At 44.4% G+C, this 17,159-nt stretch overlaps 1 protein-coding gene across 1 annotated transcript in view; it reads right to left on the minus strand.

Annotated features, from left to right (window-relative positions):
- MMP20 (matrix metallopeptidase 20) overlaps positions 1-17,159 on the minus strand; it is a 48,003-nt gene that overhangs the window by 28,164 nt on the left and 2,680 nt on the right. Inside the window, exons 2-6 of the mRNA XM_003780797.2 lie at positions 11,597-11,844; positions 6,703-6,851; positions 4,015-4,140; positions 3,060-3,221; positions 1,206-1,347 (exon numbers count right to left, since the gene is read on the minus strand). Coding sequence (XP_003780845.1) covers positions 1,206-1,347; positions 3,060-3,221; positions 4,015-4,140; positions 6,703-6,851; positions 11,597-11,844 — 827 coding nt within the window. The remainder of the gene's footprint in view (positions 1-1,205; positions 1,348-3,059; positions 3,222-4,014; positions 4,141-6,702; positions 6,852-11,596; positions 11,845-17,159) is intronic.

Here is a 17,159-nt window from a genome sequence, read left to right on the forward strand (position 1 = left end):
CACCCAACATGGGCTCAATGTCATACATTATATTCCTAAGCTGCCTCTGCTTATTCTGTCTTATTTTGAATTCTGTCTCTAGCAAGGTGGGTTGAGTGTTGCTACCTTTCTCTTCTCCTCCATGGAAAGAAGCAGCTACAGTTACCAGTGTCTTGAAGAGAGCAGCCTTGCTCCCTGAGAAGCAGGAGAATATGGGGAGAAAAGAGATGAGCCTTTGTTATGCTTCCTCCCTAGTGAAAAACTGGGAGGCCTTGAACAAAAGGAGTTTAAGAAGAATGCTGATCTTGGAATCATCCATCCACCTATCTATCTATCCATCTCATCATCCGTCCATCCATCCATCCATCCATCATCATCCTTCCTCCTACCTGTCCATCCATCCAGCTAGCCAACTCTGTGTCGTCATCAAATATTGTTTAGCATTTGCTTTGTGCTATCATGAGGGACGTAGTAGCAAACAGAGCAGACACCTGATAAATGTGGGTGGATATTTTAGCTCAGCCACTGAAGCCTAAGGAAAGTTACTTGCTCTATTTGAGCTCTTTTTCTCTTTCTTTCTCTCCTTCCTTCCTTCCTTCCTCTCTTTCTTCTCTTTCTCTCTTATCCTCCGTTCTCTTTCTCCTTTCTCTTTCTTTCTTTCTTTATTTCAATAGAGTTTCACTCTGTCACCCTGGCTAGAGTGCAGTGGTGTCATCATAGCTCACAGCAATCTTAAACTCCTGGGCTCAAGAAATCCTCCTGGCTCAGCCTCCCTAGTGGCTGGGGCTACAGGTGCCCACCCTCATGCCTGGCTAATTTTTCTAGTTTTTGTAGAGTTGGGTTCCAACTCTTGCTCAGGCTGGTCTCCAACTCTTGATTATAAACAATCCTCACACTTGGGCCTTCTGGAGGGTGAGGATTGTAGGTGTGAAACACCACGCCTGGACGTGGAGTTGCTTTCTTCATCTGTATATTGGGGATTCTAATCTCTATAGTGAAAAGGGTTAAAAGAAATTCTGTACATAGATGTAAAACACTTAGCACAGCAGCAAGAAAGTAGCAGGCATTCTGCAAACAGTGGGTTTGGCAGGTCTTCTCCCCGACTGCTGCAGAGGCTGGCATCTCTGCATGGTCTCCATACCTGGCCAAACAGGGACCTCTAGAGCAAAGCTTGTCTGAGGTGGGGCTGAGGCCTGACCAGCGTTGGTGACTTGTCTTAGGCTTACCGGTCCTTGAAGAACAGGAGCTCCTTCCCCAGCATTGTCACAGCATCAAAGGACGAGCTGGAGTCACAGAGGTCGGGGGTGGGCGGATTATGAGGGGGGCCGTGGGGCATAGTGGGTTTCCCCAGGAATGGTTTCCGAGGCCCTAAGATTCAAAGTGACTTGGTCAAAATGGCAGCAGGAACTTGGAGTTTGCACACTTCTGTTCTAGAGCCCCGGGAGAACTCGCACGTTTTCACTCCGCACGTGATCACGAGCATGGCCGTTGAGGGCTCCTGAGGCCAGGTTTGAATCCCGGCTTCTCTAGTTGCTGATCTCTGTGATTTGAAGCAAATAATTTAACTTTTTAAAGCCTCACCTTTCTCAGTTGTAAAAGGGAGGAGTAATACTAGTACTTACCTCACAAGGCTGTGATGAGAATTACACAATAGCTGTAAAGCACTTAGGAGAGTCCTTGGCACACAGTAAGTGTACAAAAAATGGTTACTATTATTTTATTGTTATACATAACTTCTTCATAGCTATAGGTGTTCCAAATTAGAAATACAAAGATTGCCATGAATTATTCCTTTGCAATTAGGTTGTTTTTCCTTAATAAAATTATAATTTTCCTACTATTTCCTATACCCTTGGCATCTGCTCTGTACTTAACCTGAGGCACTCAGGAAAGGCTGAGTGAATTCCTGTAGAACTGAACACTGACGGTGTTTGCTATTTGAAGACTCTGGGGGATCCTCTTGTAAAACAGACACCTGCCCTTTGGGACAGTGCCAGTGAGTTCCATCTCCCACCTGCCTCTCTGGGGACTGTGTGTCCCATATGGAGAGCAAGCTTGTGCTGCTGGACCCCCTGCCCCTGGCAGGTCCTTGCTCTCTGATGAAGCCTGTTGTAGGCAAAGGAGAGACTCAGGGAAGGAGGGAGGCACCACAGGAAAGGGGAAAGGTCTGACAAAGCTCAGAGGTGGTTCGACGTCAGGAGTGGGCCAGGGGTTAGCAATGGGGGGGGATCTGGGGGCAGTGAGGCTTCTGGAGAAGATTGGAAACTGAAAATTGCTCAGATCGGAAAGGCAGGGAGGGTTGGGAGGGCAGGGGGTTGGGGTTGATCATGTGCATGCTCTCTTGGTAACAGAAACCCGTGTTTTTACATTTCATTCCCCTGGGTATAAACGGGCACATCGGGGCACATGCTTTGGCTCCTGGTCAAGTGACAGTGGCCATCGGAATGGTAGTGGTGACCTTCCAGGCCACAGTTGATTTGTTTTTCCCTTAAGAAAAATATGATATAGATTTTCTAATAATCTCTTATTACCTTTTGGGAGAATGTTAACACTTGAGGTAATTTTGAATATCTGAGGATGCAACTGTCTCTGAGGCTTAGCTTCCCCAGCCTCCCCCATGAGGAAAGCCTGCACCCCCCCACCCAAGCTGTGGAGAACTGGTGTCAGCTGCAGAGTGTCTGCATGGCTGAGTGGAATTACCATCACCACTGCTGCTATTTTTAGGGAGATAAGGTCACTGGCCTACAGACGGGTGAGCACTGCATAGATCTGTAAAGTCCATGCACCCTTTCCCAGGGAGTAAACTCCAGCCTGTGCTCAAAAAACAGACACATGATGGGATTTTCTCTGGCTATCCGGGGACCAAAAGGCTCTGAAGGAAAGATGTGAAATTTAATCCCACATCTGGGAGAAGAAAGCAATATTCATCACTGTTAAGTAAGCGCTTTACAAAAAGGAACAAATGGGGCTGCGGCTTCTAGCTCGTCTTTACCTGTGCAGGCAAAGTGCACGTTCTCTCCATTGGAGACTAAACGCCTGTCACTTCAGGGTTAGAGGTCAAGGAAGAGTAAGGATCATACCGTACAACGCCTGGATGCCTTTCACGTCATCCATAGGGAGGTGGAAGCCATAGGGATTCTGGTACTTATAAGTCGGGTACATCAGTGCTGATGGATCTGTGGAATGGGCCAGGCCCAGTGCATGGCCAAATTCATGAGCAGCAACGGTAAACAAATTAAAACCTAAATTAAAAGAGAAAAAGACAGCATCAACATGGGATTTTGTTTTCTCCATCTTCTGTCTTTGCAGGAGAATTTACGCCCACATCACAATGACCTTGTCTCTTTTTCATTACTCAGAGCTTGGCAGGTTATCCTGGCGTTTGGGTTTACTGACTTTGGTCTAGTTCTTTCCCCCTTGGCTAGAAGGGGGGGTGGGGGGGATGGGGGGACGAAAATGTAAATCAGTCTATTTTGTCCGACATCAGTGATGTGTGGAAGATTGATGAAGGCGGGCCTGGCAGCGAATAGTGGCAATGATATTTGTCTATAACACATAGACTACAGCTGCCTTGACAGTCCCCTGCTATGACTACTCCTTTTTATACACACACATTTCACACCGGGGATTTCCACAGGACCTGTATGGTATTCTGGAACTTTTACACCCATCCCCATGACACTTCTCAGGAGAGTACCGATGCCCTCAGATCATTTATGAAAGTAGCCTGTCTCCAAGTACAAGTGAGAAGCAACACACGCCATGTGGTTAAAGGAAGAGGGAGCTGTGTGTTGAGGGGATTGCTGGTTCGTGAAGTTACAAGCTACGAAACAGAGATCAGACAAGTCTACAACACAGTGGAGGGTGGATTTTTTCCCTTATGGTGTTCCCTTTTGGATTTTTGGCTTACTTGTTTTTCCTAGCCAGCCCCCCTAGTTAAAGGGTGGCTTGGGACGTTGAACCTCAAGGTTTCATGATGGAGGCCCAGAAGAAGGTACAATATTTTCCAGGTTATGGTGAATTGTGCATATATACCATTCATTCCCAAAGTCCACTTCTCAGCATTGTCGAAATGTGTATCTCCTCCCAGGCCTTCTCCAGGTGCAAATGCATGGGCTAGGGTCCCTCGAGGCCCATCAAATGGGTAGGAATCCCCGTGATCTACACAAGTGGGAGAAAGGCCAGCAGGATTGAGTCCTCTAGCAGTTTGGTGGGATATATAATATTACAGAGGATCAACAACGTTTTGAATAGCATTGACACTTAATTTTCCCTTCTTATCATTTTTTGATAATAAGACATTCACATGTCAATGAGTGACTGCCCTCTGAAAAAGAGAAAGAACTATTTTATACCGAAAGTGTTAAAGATAAAACAGACCCTTTTACTGTTATAGATTTTGCCGTGACATCTGTTACCTGACATAGCATACTGTGGACTTTGCCTGTGCCATCGATTACAGAAGGAGAAAGAACAGAGGGGCAGTAGACAGCAGTGTTGGCCACTGCTTGGCAGGTGAACTCATTGGCAGAATGAGCTCGGGAAGTAGGATTCCGCCGAGACAGCGGCAGTGAACTGAAGAAGTGTGTGTGCTTTCTGTTTCTACAGCACAGTACGGTACAATTCACGGAAGCGTCAAAAACCCAGACAATTTCTTTGTAATTTTGATTTACTTTCAGGTGTAAAACTTGTGAAATAATAAAGGTGTTTACAAAACCCTAGCTTTCAAAGGTTTATGTGTTTTGTTTTAATATCTATTTTTTTTAATTGTTTGGGATTCATTGAGGGTACAGAGTTAGGTTATACTGATTGCATTTGTTAGGTCCAGTCCCTCTTATAATTATTTCCTGCCCCCAAGAGGTGTGTCACACACTGTGACCCTCCCCTCCTCCCTTCCTTCCCTCTCCCCGCTCCCTCATTCCCCTACTCTCCACCTTGTATTAGATCATTCACTGCCTTCGTAATAGAAATGGATTCTTGCTTCTCTATTCTTATGATGCTTTACCTCCATCCAGCTTAATACAAAGGTTGTAAAGTCTCCATCTTTTGTAGTGGCTGAATTGTATTCCATGGTCCACATATACCACAGCTTGTTAATCCATTCCTGGGTTTGTGGGCATTTAGGCTATTTCCACAATTTGGCAATTGTAAATTAAGCTATGATAAACAGTCTAGTGCCAATGTCCTTATGACAAAATGATTTTTTTTTCTTCTGGGTAGATGCCCAGTAATGGAATTGCAGGATCAAATGGAAGGTGTAATTTGAGTTCTTTAAGAATTCTCCATACTTCCTTCCAAAAAGGTTGTATTAGTTTGCAGTCCCACCAGCAGTGTAAAAATGTTCCCTTCTCTCCACAACCACATTTATTATCAATTTAATTAACATTTCATTACAAATTTAATAGGAAAGGGGAACAGAATGAAGCATGTAGAAGAAGCTACATTTTACAATTTTTTAGAATCTTAGGGAGGGGTAATTTTAAAAGAAACAACAAAACAAGTTGTTTTGGTAAGTTCTGGTAAGCTGCTTGTCAGGGTTCAAGGCAATGCTGCTTAATCAAGTTGCTTGCCTGGAGGACTGAACGCACGGCAGCAGTTTCTAGTCCGCACATGTGTCGGGACAGGACACCAGCTTGAGCGATGAAGCGAGAGCCAGATGGTAACTGCCTGGTCCCCAAAGCTGCCGTGGGTCACACTGCTCTGCCACCTCACCAGAGTGGCCTTGGTCCTCTGGGAGAAACAAGACCTGCAGTGGGTCTGGCTACAGACCCAAGGCCATTTCTAAGGGGTCTGTGCTAAGGAATGGCTTGATCTCGCCTTGATCCTAAGCAGGTTTCCCCCCAGTTACATCAGATTAAAATTAAGATCAGCACTTGAAATGACATGGACATTTAGACATGTTACCTGTGATACTTTACTAAGAAGAATGTGTTGCAACTTGATCCAGGTAAACACAGGGACATTGTACCCTCATATTAATTTGAAATTTAAAAAAAGAAACGTTACCTGTGGAGGGGAAGAAACAGTAGTTCTCTGTTACCTCGACTGTTAGGAAGCTGAGAAGAGAAAGGAAGCTCACGGGCCACTTGGTCTTTCCTCTGCCGACTTCCTAGACGTGTCCTGGGAAGGGCTCAGAGCTCGCCTCCAACCCTGGTGGGCACTCTGCCTCTGCACCTCGCTAGCACGGAGGGAGGGATGGAGACCTGGGCAAGCTAGAGGCAGCCCTCTCGCTACCTTCTGAAAGGCAGGACACGTGTGGGCAGGACAGGAGCGCCACTTTCCTAGCCATGGCCACGGGGTGGAAAAAGCTGCATTAAAGTCACTGGAATTTATTTCCATCAGTGAGAATTCAAGAGGGGAGAGTCTCAGCTAATGTGGAAGATGGGACACAGAGACAAACACCATGATGGGACTGGATGAATTGGGTGGCCACTGGGAAAGCTAAATCTGACAGAATTTGTCCCCTAACAGGGCAAAACCATAATGCAAGCTTGTGACAGTGAATCTACCCTACAACTGGGTCTAATGACAAGTAATATTAAACCCCCCTTTGGCCCTGCTTTCTGGCCCCACAAAGGTCATGACTTCGCCACAGTCATGGTCTCTGCCCATCATAACACCGTGCAAAGAAAAATCGTGCTGATCCCCTGGATTAAATGTAAAGAAGGAACAGTACTGGGACGATTCTCCTTACTAGATGAAACCCAAGAAGTACCACGGTACCTCCAGTTTCAAAAGAGATCATAATATCCGCTTCTCCCGTGTTTACTCTAACAAAGTTCAGGGGGACAGCACTACTCCAGGCCCGCAAGGCCATCTCTATGGCCGTGTCCACCTCGGCAGAACTCATGGAAGGCGTGTATTTGGATATTCTGAAAAGAAAAGAAACAGACATGGTTTTCTTGCAGTAAGTGCTCCCAAGTGAAGAAGGCAAGAATTATGTATTAAAAACAAAAGATGTTGACTAAAAATTGACAATTTAGATTTTTTTCTACTAAGTGATAATTCTCATTTGGCTTTTATGTACATTAAATTGCTTCATCTTAAACAACAAGACAAATGAAAGGGAGAAACGAGAGACAGTTGAGATAATCTGGGACCGAAGAAGTCTGGTTCTCATCGTTTTTATACTACCACTGATTTTAAAGAATAACACTTGTGTGATATTACCACTAGGGAACATGAACATTTTCTGTAAAGCGGTTGTCATTGAGAGAGGACTGTTTTTTCCCCAGAAGGCACTAAAGTATTCAATTATGAGAAATGTAAGTGTGGACCTTTGAGGTTTTGCAAATTCTCATTCAAAGGCCGTGGGGATTTCCCCAGGGCTGCTGGCAAATGTCTTTTGTTTTTTGTTTTCTGAAAACAATGCGTTTTTAAAGAGGATGAACTAACTTTAAAATGGGATGCTCACTGGGACTGCAGAAAGGCTGAGCCTTCTGCAAGTTCTGGTGTGACAATGACACCTGAAGGTAGACATATGTAGTGCTTTTTTGACAAACCAGGTGGAGACATACTTGGCCATGTTCTAGAACTTTTGGCCATGGAGCCCAGGAGTGGCAGGCTCTGGCAGCACATGGAGGCCAGGGAGGAGAGAGCCTTCCTCCTGGGACCTCGGTCGGGCTGGGTCCCCAGATCCAAAGTGAAAAGCTGGGCCTGTAGGAGCCGCACCTGGGAGCAGAAACTGAGCCTGTGTCCTCTCTTCTGGCTCCTCATCTAATGCCTTGCACATAGTAGGTGCTTAGCAAATGCTTAATAAATGAAGTAAAGACTAAAAGCTGGCTGTTTTAGGGCCCACCCAGTGGCTCTAAAACTTTAGGACCTGTGGTTAACTCCCTAGGAAGGTTGTTAAATATGGATCCAGAAATCTGTGTTTTTAAATATCCTAGGTTCTTATAATGCGGGTGGTGCAGCTGCAATCAGGAGTTCCAAAATGAAGGACCATGTCCCACAGAGAGGATAGTAAATAGCTCACTTCAGGGCTCAAGAATGGAGGAACGGGGGCTCTGTAACTCCAGAGGTTGGGGCCAAGAGAAGGCAGCTGCAGAGCTGAGGGGGAAACAAGAAAGACAGTGACTATTTAATGCTTTTGAAATGTGCCAAGCCCACTGCATGACAATCTGATTTGTCACAAGTCTGGCCGGTCAGTACCTTGAAATCCCCTTCCATTATCACTACATCAGCCACATCTTTGTGTCGGCTGTGTGTGCTGGGCTGGAGAAAGGGAGAATGGAGAAGGGGACAGCCCTGGAAAAGAAGAGAATGCTTGGGATTGGTGACCCCGGTGTCCAGCGACGGATAAAGCGGTAGTAATGACAGCTGATGTTCTTTGAGGATGTATCACATGCCAGGCATTATTTGAAGCACTTTTTAATGAGGTATATTCTCTAATCCTCACTCTAACTCACGAATTCAGATGAGTCAAGATTTGAGCCCGATTCTGTCTGACTCCAAAGCTTATGCAGACGAGCACTCTGCTGCGGGTTTTAGTTTTGATCCTCTGGTGTTATGAGAAGTTGTTGGAAACCCCATAGCTACACAGACGAGTGCTCAGATAGCCTCTAGTGTCTTCCAGCAGGGCGGGCACAGGGGAGCTGTCTGGGCACGAAAGTGGACGGGCAGGTGAGTGGTTGAGGGGTCTGGGACTGCCCAGCTTAACAGGAGGGTGTTCTACTTCCCCAAGTCTCACATCTGCATCTGTGCACCTTGTTTTTACTGCACCTAGTCGCAGGCTAACATAGAACACGGTTTAAGAAAACTATGAAAAGCTTCCACGTTTTTCTGACCTTACTCTATCATCTTTCTCAGAATCACTCCCTGGGACTCCACAGGGGGTTTGCCGCTCCAGTTGTTTTCATTGTTTTGCTCGGAGCGCCACCTGATGGATTTATAGGCTCATAGCAGGTGAAGAGTGGCCCAATGGAATCACCTGCTCACTCCCTGTGTTCCTGCCCTCGTTTCATCACATGGACTCTCTGGTGTCCTGGGACAGTTTAACAACTGCAGCATCACTACACTCACCAGGTGGCTAAGGGGAGTCCTTCCAAGGTGACCAGAGTGATATTCAGCAATGATATATGTACCACTTTTTCTAGGATGGGTTCACAAAATTAATTGTTTGGCCTGGTGCAGGGGGAAAAAACTGCCCTGGTTTGTATGACTTGCTGCTTTTTGTGTTGTAAATCTCTTTCAGTGGCTAACTACACGATACCAGATACCAACGTACCGTCGCTGAATTCGAGGTTGGGAAGAGATGAGCGGGGGGCACCATTGCATAATGTTCCCGCGTGCAGAGAAAACAGGTGAAAACAGCCTCATAAACATACACATAACAAAATGGAGTGAAATGGACAGTGATGTTTCAATTACCTTTTTGTTTCTTTGTTTTGTGTTTCTTTTTTTTTTTTTTTTATTTTTTGAGACAGTCTCATTCTGATGCCCCAGGCTAGAATGTCGTGGTATTAGCCCAAATTCCTAGGTTCAAGTGATCCTCTTGCCTCGGCCTTCTGAATAGCTGGGACCACAGTTGACCACCACCATGCCCAGCTAGTTTTTCATTTTTAGTAGAGATGAGGTCTCACTGTTGCTCAGGCTGGTCTTGAATTCTTGAGCTCAAGCGCTCACTTTAGCCTCCTAGAGTACTAGGATTATAGGTGTGAGCTACCACACTCAGTTACCAATTACCTTTGTTTTAAAGTATAACTTATTTAATTGTAAATGTACATGATTTAATAATGGCTCTCTAAAATTCTTGGAGCCTTAACAACTGGCGGCACAATTCTTTACTTTCTTTTTTTTTTTTATAGACAGAGTCTCACTTTGTCGCCTTTGGTAGAGTGCCATTGCATCACAGCTCACAGCAACCTCCAGCTCTTGGGCTTAGGTGATTCTCTTGCCTCAGCCTCCCGAGTAGCTGGGACTACAGGCGTCCACCACAATGCCCAGCTATTTTTTTGTTGCAGTTTGGCTGGGCCAGGTTCAAACCCACCACCCGTGGTATATGGGGCCAGTGCCCTACTCACTGAGCCACAGGCGCTGCCCAAATTCTCGGCATTTTAAAGATGGGCTCCTGTGCGGTGTTAGGAGCAGCTCCAGCACACAGCTTGTGCTCCTACTGTACCTAGCCTCTCTCCTCCAGCTACTGTCTAGCTGTGCTTATCCTAAAAATGCAATCTGATCCTGGGCCTGGCCTGGCTCGCTACTGTCCAGACTCCTCGACAGCACACTGGAGCTGCCCTGCAGCCCCCTCTCCAGCCCCATCAACTCCAGCTGTGCCCAGGGGCTGGTGGCACGTGGCTTAGCACAGCACCCCTGCTGGCCCACTCTCTGCTGCTGCTTGCATGGACTGCTTTTCTACCTGGAAACCCCCTAACATGTGCAAGGACCAGGCAAGACCACACATGGAGGCCACTCTGGGATTCCAGCCTGTATCTATCTGGCACGTGTGAGGTCCACACATCCGGCACTGTCCACGCTCAGGCTGAGAGGTGGGCACCGCACGTGGTCTGCCCTCAGTGGGACTGACCTGGGGAAGAGGCTTGCACTGGCCCCAGAGTAGGTTCAGGCTGCTGGTCAGGGAATCCAGCCTTGGTACCCAGAGTAGAGGAAAAGGACCAACATTCCACAGGGTGGTCCCTTTAGTCTACAGGATGGGGACAGGAAAGTCTACAGGGACAGGGTGCAGCTTGGAGCTAAGGGTGGAACTGCTTCTGTTTTGACTTAAATGCTGCTCAGATGTCACTGCCCTGATCCTGGGCCACTTGGTAACTGTCTCCAGGTGCTCCTGGGTCTCTGCTTAACCTGTGGTTTTCTACTTTTGATGGAGAGCTACAGCTGTCTGTGGCCATGTCGGTCCTCCGCAAAGGATGGCGAGTTCCTTGAAGTCAGGAAAGGTGATCTGTTCACCTTTGTAGCCCCCAAATTGAATGCATACATTAATGGTGAATAAATAATCAATAAGTGATTTTGGGAATCAACAAAATTAATTTATTAATAGGTGAATTTTGGTTCGGTGCCTGTGGCTCAAGTGGCTAAGGCACCAGCCACATATACCTAAGGTGGCGGGTTTGAATCCAGCCCGGGCCACCAAAAACAACAATGATGGCTGCAACCAAAAAATAGCCAGGCATTGTGGCGGGCACCTGTGGTCCCAGCTACTTGGGAGGCTGAGGCAGGAGACTGGCTTGAGCCCAGGAGTTGGAGGTTACTATGAGCTGTGATGCCATAGCACTCTACCCAGGGGGACTGCTTGAGGCTCAGTCTCAAAAAAAAAATAGGTGAAATTTATCATTCTTATTGAGTGGGTTGTTTTAAGAAAACTGGTTTGTGCTGTCAGGTTATTAATCCTAGACCACATTACTTTTCTTTAATGATTCATGTGAGGTATCTAACTGGGAAATTGTCTGGCCTGGAATGTCCAGTCATGACGATCGTCCTGAGATCATGAATTGCCCATTGTCATAGCTTAATGGTTGGACCTAAAAAGTTCTTATTCTCTCTCATGGTTGTGAGGAGTCAGAATTTTTTATACAGATAGAAGGAAGATATTTTTAAAAGAAAAGTAAAGAAAGAGGGGAGGACTGTTTCTCTCTGAATTTGGAAAGATCGTTCTCATTACCTGTATGTCAAAGTGTTTTTTTTCCATTTGGGTTCCCCTGGGAAGAGGCGATAGTTTGCCACATCAGGAACCCCACAGCGTGGCCTCTTGATCACGTCCATTGTGGTTGCATCTAACTTCCCGGTGACTTGGAGGCCGAAGAAGGCCTGCAGCTCCTTAATCTTCTTTACCATGGAATTGCCTCCTCTGGCAACCATCTCACCAATCTGATGTCCTCCTTTCTTTGTATAATACTTGTCAAGATACTCCTGAAATGGAGAGGCAGGCTGATGTGTCTACAGAGTGGTCTGCGAAATACTCAGGTAAGGCAGGGAACAATGAACTTGATGCATTTTTGAAAAGTGTGTAGACTATATTGCCATTTTGTACAAAAAATGAGACATATTTGCTTAGCTAAAGCTTACACACATATCCCAAATTATTAACAGTAATTCTCTGAGGGTAGTGGGGAGTTGAGATAATTTAATGATTTTAATATTTCTATTTAAATAGAAATTTAATTTTCTTTTAATTTCTTTTAATAATTGTTCACCTATATTGTTTTTCTGCAATGAATACAATAAATATAAATTTTTGCTTTAATTTTTTTTAGATAATGGAAGGAAGCTAATGTGAACATTTTTTTCATGGATCAATTATCTGACATTGAACTTCTTCCTCTGATTTGCAAGACAAAAGCTATCTGGTTTCTTTGGTAAATAGTTACTGACATCATACTTTCATCATGCACAACGTAAGATCAGTATGTTTTTAACTTCCAGAGGCACCGTCTTCCAGCCTCTCGTCCTTTACCAAGTCGGAGGGTCGAGCTGAAGCTTTTCATCAGCTGAGCTGTGTTCAGCACGTGGGGTAGAGTTTGTTTCTACGTGGCAGGTTTCCCAGGCCAGGCTCTTGGGACATTGGGCAAGTAGTGAGCCATGAATTATAAGGCCTCATCTGCACACAAAGACTAGAAGTCGTTAGTATATATGGTTCAAAATACTGTGACTCAGGGTTGCCATTAGGGTGAAATGAGGGAGGCAGGTTGTGCAAATAGGAAGTAGAGGACCGTGTTGGCCCAGGAGTTTCACCTATGTGACTTATTTCAGGAAAATAATCAAAGAGCAGCTAAAGATTTATAAATACAGTTGATCCTTGGTATTTGTGGGATTGGTTCCAGGATCCCCAGGGACACAAAAATCCACAGATGCTCAAGCCCTTAATATAAAATGGCACAATACTTGGATATAAATGACATATATCCTTCTTAATATTTTAAATCATCTCTAGATTATTTATAATACCTAATGCCCTGTCAATGTGATGTAAATAATTGTTATGCTGTATTGTTTGGGGGAAATGGCAAGAAAAAAGTCTCCATGTGTTCAGTATAGCACAGCCATCTATTTTCCTTAGTTATTTTGACTCTTGGTTGAATCCAGCTGAATGTGGAACTCATGGATATGAAAAGCTGACTGTATTTAATTGTATATAAGCTTGTATTTATACAAGTAGTATAAACATACACACATATAGTATATGGTGTTTATTTGGTAGATATAATTATATGTTACTCATCTATATAGTAACTGCTTATCATATATAAATTATGCAAATAATTTACTTATGTATTATGCACACATTTAAAAAATACACATGTAAAAGTAAAAAATTAGAAGTGATCTTAATGTCTTATGAGAGAAGATTTGTTAGATATATTCTTATGTATTCAGGTCAGACAAAACTAGGCCATGACTAAGATTATAGTTTTGAAAAATATCTAATGACGTGGAAGAATGTCTTGATATAATGGCAATATGCTGAGAAAATCAGAGAAGAAATCTGTACCAGATAATAATCACCATTTTATAAATAAACCAAATACACACACATACAGAATAAATAATGAAAGCAGGCATGTCTGAATATTAATGGTGATTAGCTCTGGGTGGTGAAATTATGGCTGACAATGTCTTCTTCTGTTTTTTTGGAGACAGTCTCACTCTGTCACCTGTCTGCAGTGCAGTGGTGTCATCATAGCTTGCTGTAATCTCAAACACCTGGGTTCAAGTGATCCTCCTTCCTTGGCTTCCCAAGTGATCGTCCCACCTTATCCTCCCAGAGTGTTAGGATTATAGGCATGAGTCACTGTGCCCTGCTGACATCTGTATTCCTTTCTATATCCTAAATTTATTTCACAAACGTGACTGCTGTTAAGGAAAAAGTGAAAAGTCTTACTTATTTGTTTGGAGATGGTGCTGTTTCCTCAATGCAGGGTCAACAGACCCTTTTTCACTGCCTGCCCTGCGGTGTGGGAGCTTACTTTCCTGGTTTCTTGTAAAAATCTTAGGTCAGACGAGAAGCCAAAAGGAAGCACGGAGAGAAGCAACACGAACCCCCAGGCCCCGCGGCCTGGAGTGGTGTCTCCAAAATAAAGCTATGGTCCCATCCCCTCTCTGTTAGCCCATCTTGAACAAGCACTTTATGTTTCTAATCTTTTTTTGCAAGATGAAGTTGACATGCTGAGTCATTCCTGTTCGTGCAGGTTAATGTTCTGATAATCAGGTAATGTCTGAATGTTCTCCACATTTTTGAGACAATTGATTTTCAATATTTGTTCCCCTGTGAGGTTAACTGTTTTAAATAATATGTTAACTGAAATAAAATATAGGTCAGGTTAATGTGAGGGTACAAACAACCAGTTCAAAATATTTGAATTTCTTAGGTAGAATCCCTGTTGTAGTTATGTCCTGCACTCAAAAGGTGTGTCATATACCCCCACACCATGTATATTCTACATTTTATTTTTTTTTTGAAACAGTTTCACTTTATTACCCTTGGTAGAGTGCCTGGTGCCATAGCTCACAGCAACCCCCAGCTCTTGGGCTCAAGCAATTCCCTTGTCTCAGCCTCTCAAGTAGCTGGGACTACAGGTGCGCGCCACAACACCTGGCTATTTTTAGAGAGAGGTCCTGCTCTGGCTTAGGTTGGTCTCAAACCTGTGAGCTCAGGCAATCCACCTGCCTCAGCCTCCCAAGTGCTGGGATTACAGGTGTGAGCCACTGTGCTCAGCCCTATATTTTAATTTTTATGTCACAAAAATATGATTATATAAATTGTAGGAGACTGAGCACCAGGCTTGTAAAAGCGGTCACCAGTTCTTGAGGGAGGCGCTGAGAGCAGGACAATCTCCTAGCGGGCATGGAGATGTTTTGCAGCCTGGAGACAAGCCCTCACGTAGCTGCATGTGTTAACCAATAGGATCCCTTCGTGGCTTGTCGCTCATTAGCAAGCCAGTGGTGAGCCTTGGACACTGGTGGTGTGACAGGGTGGGAGTCAAGTCCGTGGGGAAGGAGCACGTGACGAGCACGTGTTAAGCTCGTAGCTCCTGTACATGGAGGCCCCTCCGCTGCTGTATAAGGCTTCAGTAAAAGGCCATGGCAGAGGTTACTCGGGGCTTTTCCTGCACCAATGGGAAGCCCACCTCTTGCAATCATGTGCTTCTAAATCCATGTCCAGCTGTTTTTATTCGCATAGAGACAGGGTGCCAGGGCGGGCACCAACAATAAGGGGAGATGCCCAAGGTAAATTAAGTGGGACCCTGTTTAGCACTACTGCTGAACTATGTCCCTGCAAGTTCAGCTAGTTCTTGGGTCTCTCCCAAACCTTCATCTTCACACACTTTTCTAGTGTTCGTTCTGAGAATCAACAGGCTTTTTTGTTTGCTTATTTTAGTTTTTAAAGACAGGGTCTTCCTCTTTTCCCTAGGTGCATCACCATACCTGGATAATTTTTGAAGCTTTTGTAGAGATAGGATCTTGGTTTTTTGCCCAGTCTGGTCTCAGACTCTTGGGCTGAAGGATCCTCCTGCATCAGCCTCCCAAAGGGCTGGGATTACAGGCATGAGCCACCATGAAAAATTAAAACTCAGATTTTAAACTCTTAAAAATTTACAGTGAAAATTTAGATTATGTGTCTTCATTATTTCTCCCTCCCCCTTTTTTGGCTAAATCATAGAAGTAGATTTGTGAAAAATTTTAAAGTTGTCTTAAAACCCTAGATTTTAGTCCAGGCTGTGTCACTAATAAGCTTGAACAATTCTTTCAATTTCTTGTGGTTTCAGCTTCTTAATGTATAGAATGGGATTGGTTTCTGCCCTACTGATCACACCAGTGTGAGGACCCAAAGAGGTCTTCAGTGTGAAAATGCTTTTAAATGTATCAAAAGACTTTAAAATACCCTTTTATTCATTAACTCCATTCCTGGAAACCTATCCGGAGAAAATAATCTTTAGATTAGGCTGGTGTACAAAGATGCTTATAGAAACATTATTCATTTGGAGACTATTTGTTTAATAGTCTATTAATAAATCTATTTCTTTAACAAGGGAAATGGTCAAATTATAATTCACTTATATTCTGGAATGTTGGTAACTATTTAAAATGATGTTATGAAAATAGTATAAAATCAAAATTTTCTCATGACAATACAGCCAGGGAGAAAACTAAGCAACAAATTTTGACAACAATTAAAAAAAATCTTTATCACAGAAAGAAATATAGTAGTAAAAGCACCTGAATTTAACAGTTTGCATTTGAAAGGTTGTTTTTATTTTCTTTAATTATGAGCTCATACTAATGTGGTAATAAAATTATTGTTGTTTTTAAAGACAACTAAAAAAATTGTCTTAAATTTGTAGTAACACTAATATTTTTTGAACAAATAAAGCCAGAACAAAACCTTGGATTATGAAAATAGGTAAGCATTTTATCATCCCTTCATTTTCAAAGCCTTTATGCAAATTAGCAAGTCGTCATTTAAAGGAGGGACAGTGAATGAACCAACTAAGAACCCGTTTATCATTCCAAGTAGAGATTTTTGTGTTTGCAGGTTTTGGAGGGAGAAGCATATGATGTTTGGAAACACGGACTGTTGGGTGTTTTATGGTACAAGACGCCATCTGTTCTCTCTTAGCAAAGGAGAGACCATCTCTCTAAGCACTCTCTCTGCTTAGCCTGACCCAGGCCACCAGGCCACCAGGCCACCAGGCCCCAGATGACCTTCTGGCCTTTCCTGTCCCTGGGACCCTCTTCCCTGGTCTCTCAGCTCTAGCGAGGGGGCTGTGATGACCACACTCCAAGCTCCTTCAGGTTGGGGCTGCTGTGGATTCTGTTTCCTCTGCCTGGACCGCTCAGTCTCCAGGTCTTCACATGACTGGAATTTCATGCAATTGCTGCTTCCTCAGAGAAGCCTTCCCAGAACTACCCCACTGAAAATACTTATTTCCCCCAGGCCTCGTCCGAGTCACTCCCTATTACTCTGGTTAACTTACTCCCAGCATCACTTATCACTTTCTGGGGCAATCTCGTGCGCTTTTTGGTTGAGTTGTTTATCTCCTTCCACCACCTTCCCGCCGGCTCCCTCAGCCCGTGGCAGCACCATGGGACACGGCCTTGTTTGATTCTCTCACGTCCCGCCGGCTCCCTCAGCCCGTGGCAGCACCATGGGACACGGCCTTGTTTGATTCTCTCACGTCCCCCCGGCTCCCTCAGCCCCGTGGCAGCACCATGGGACACGGCCTTGT

The sequence above is a fragment of the Otolemur garnettii genome, unplaced genomic scaffold (genome assembly GCF_000181295.1).
Source record: "Otolemur garnettii isolate 467f Iridium unplaced genomic scaffold, OtoGar3 scaffold00001, whole genome shotgun sequence".
In the NCBI taxonomy this organism is placed as follows: domain Eukaryota; kingdom Metazoa; phylum Chordata; class Mammalia; order Primates; family Galagidae; genus Otolemur; species Otolemur garnettii.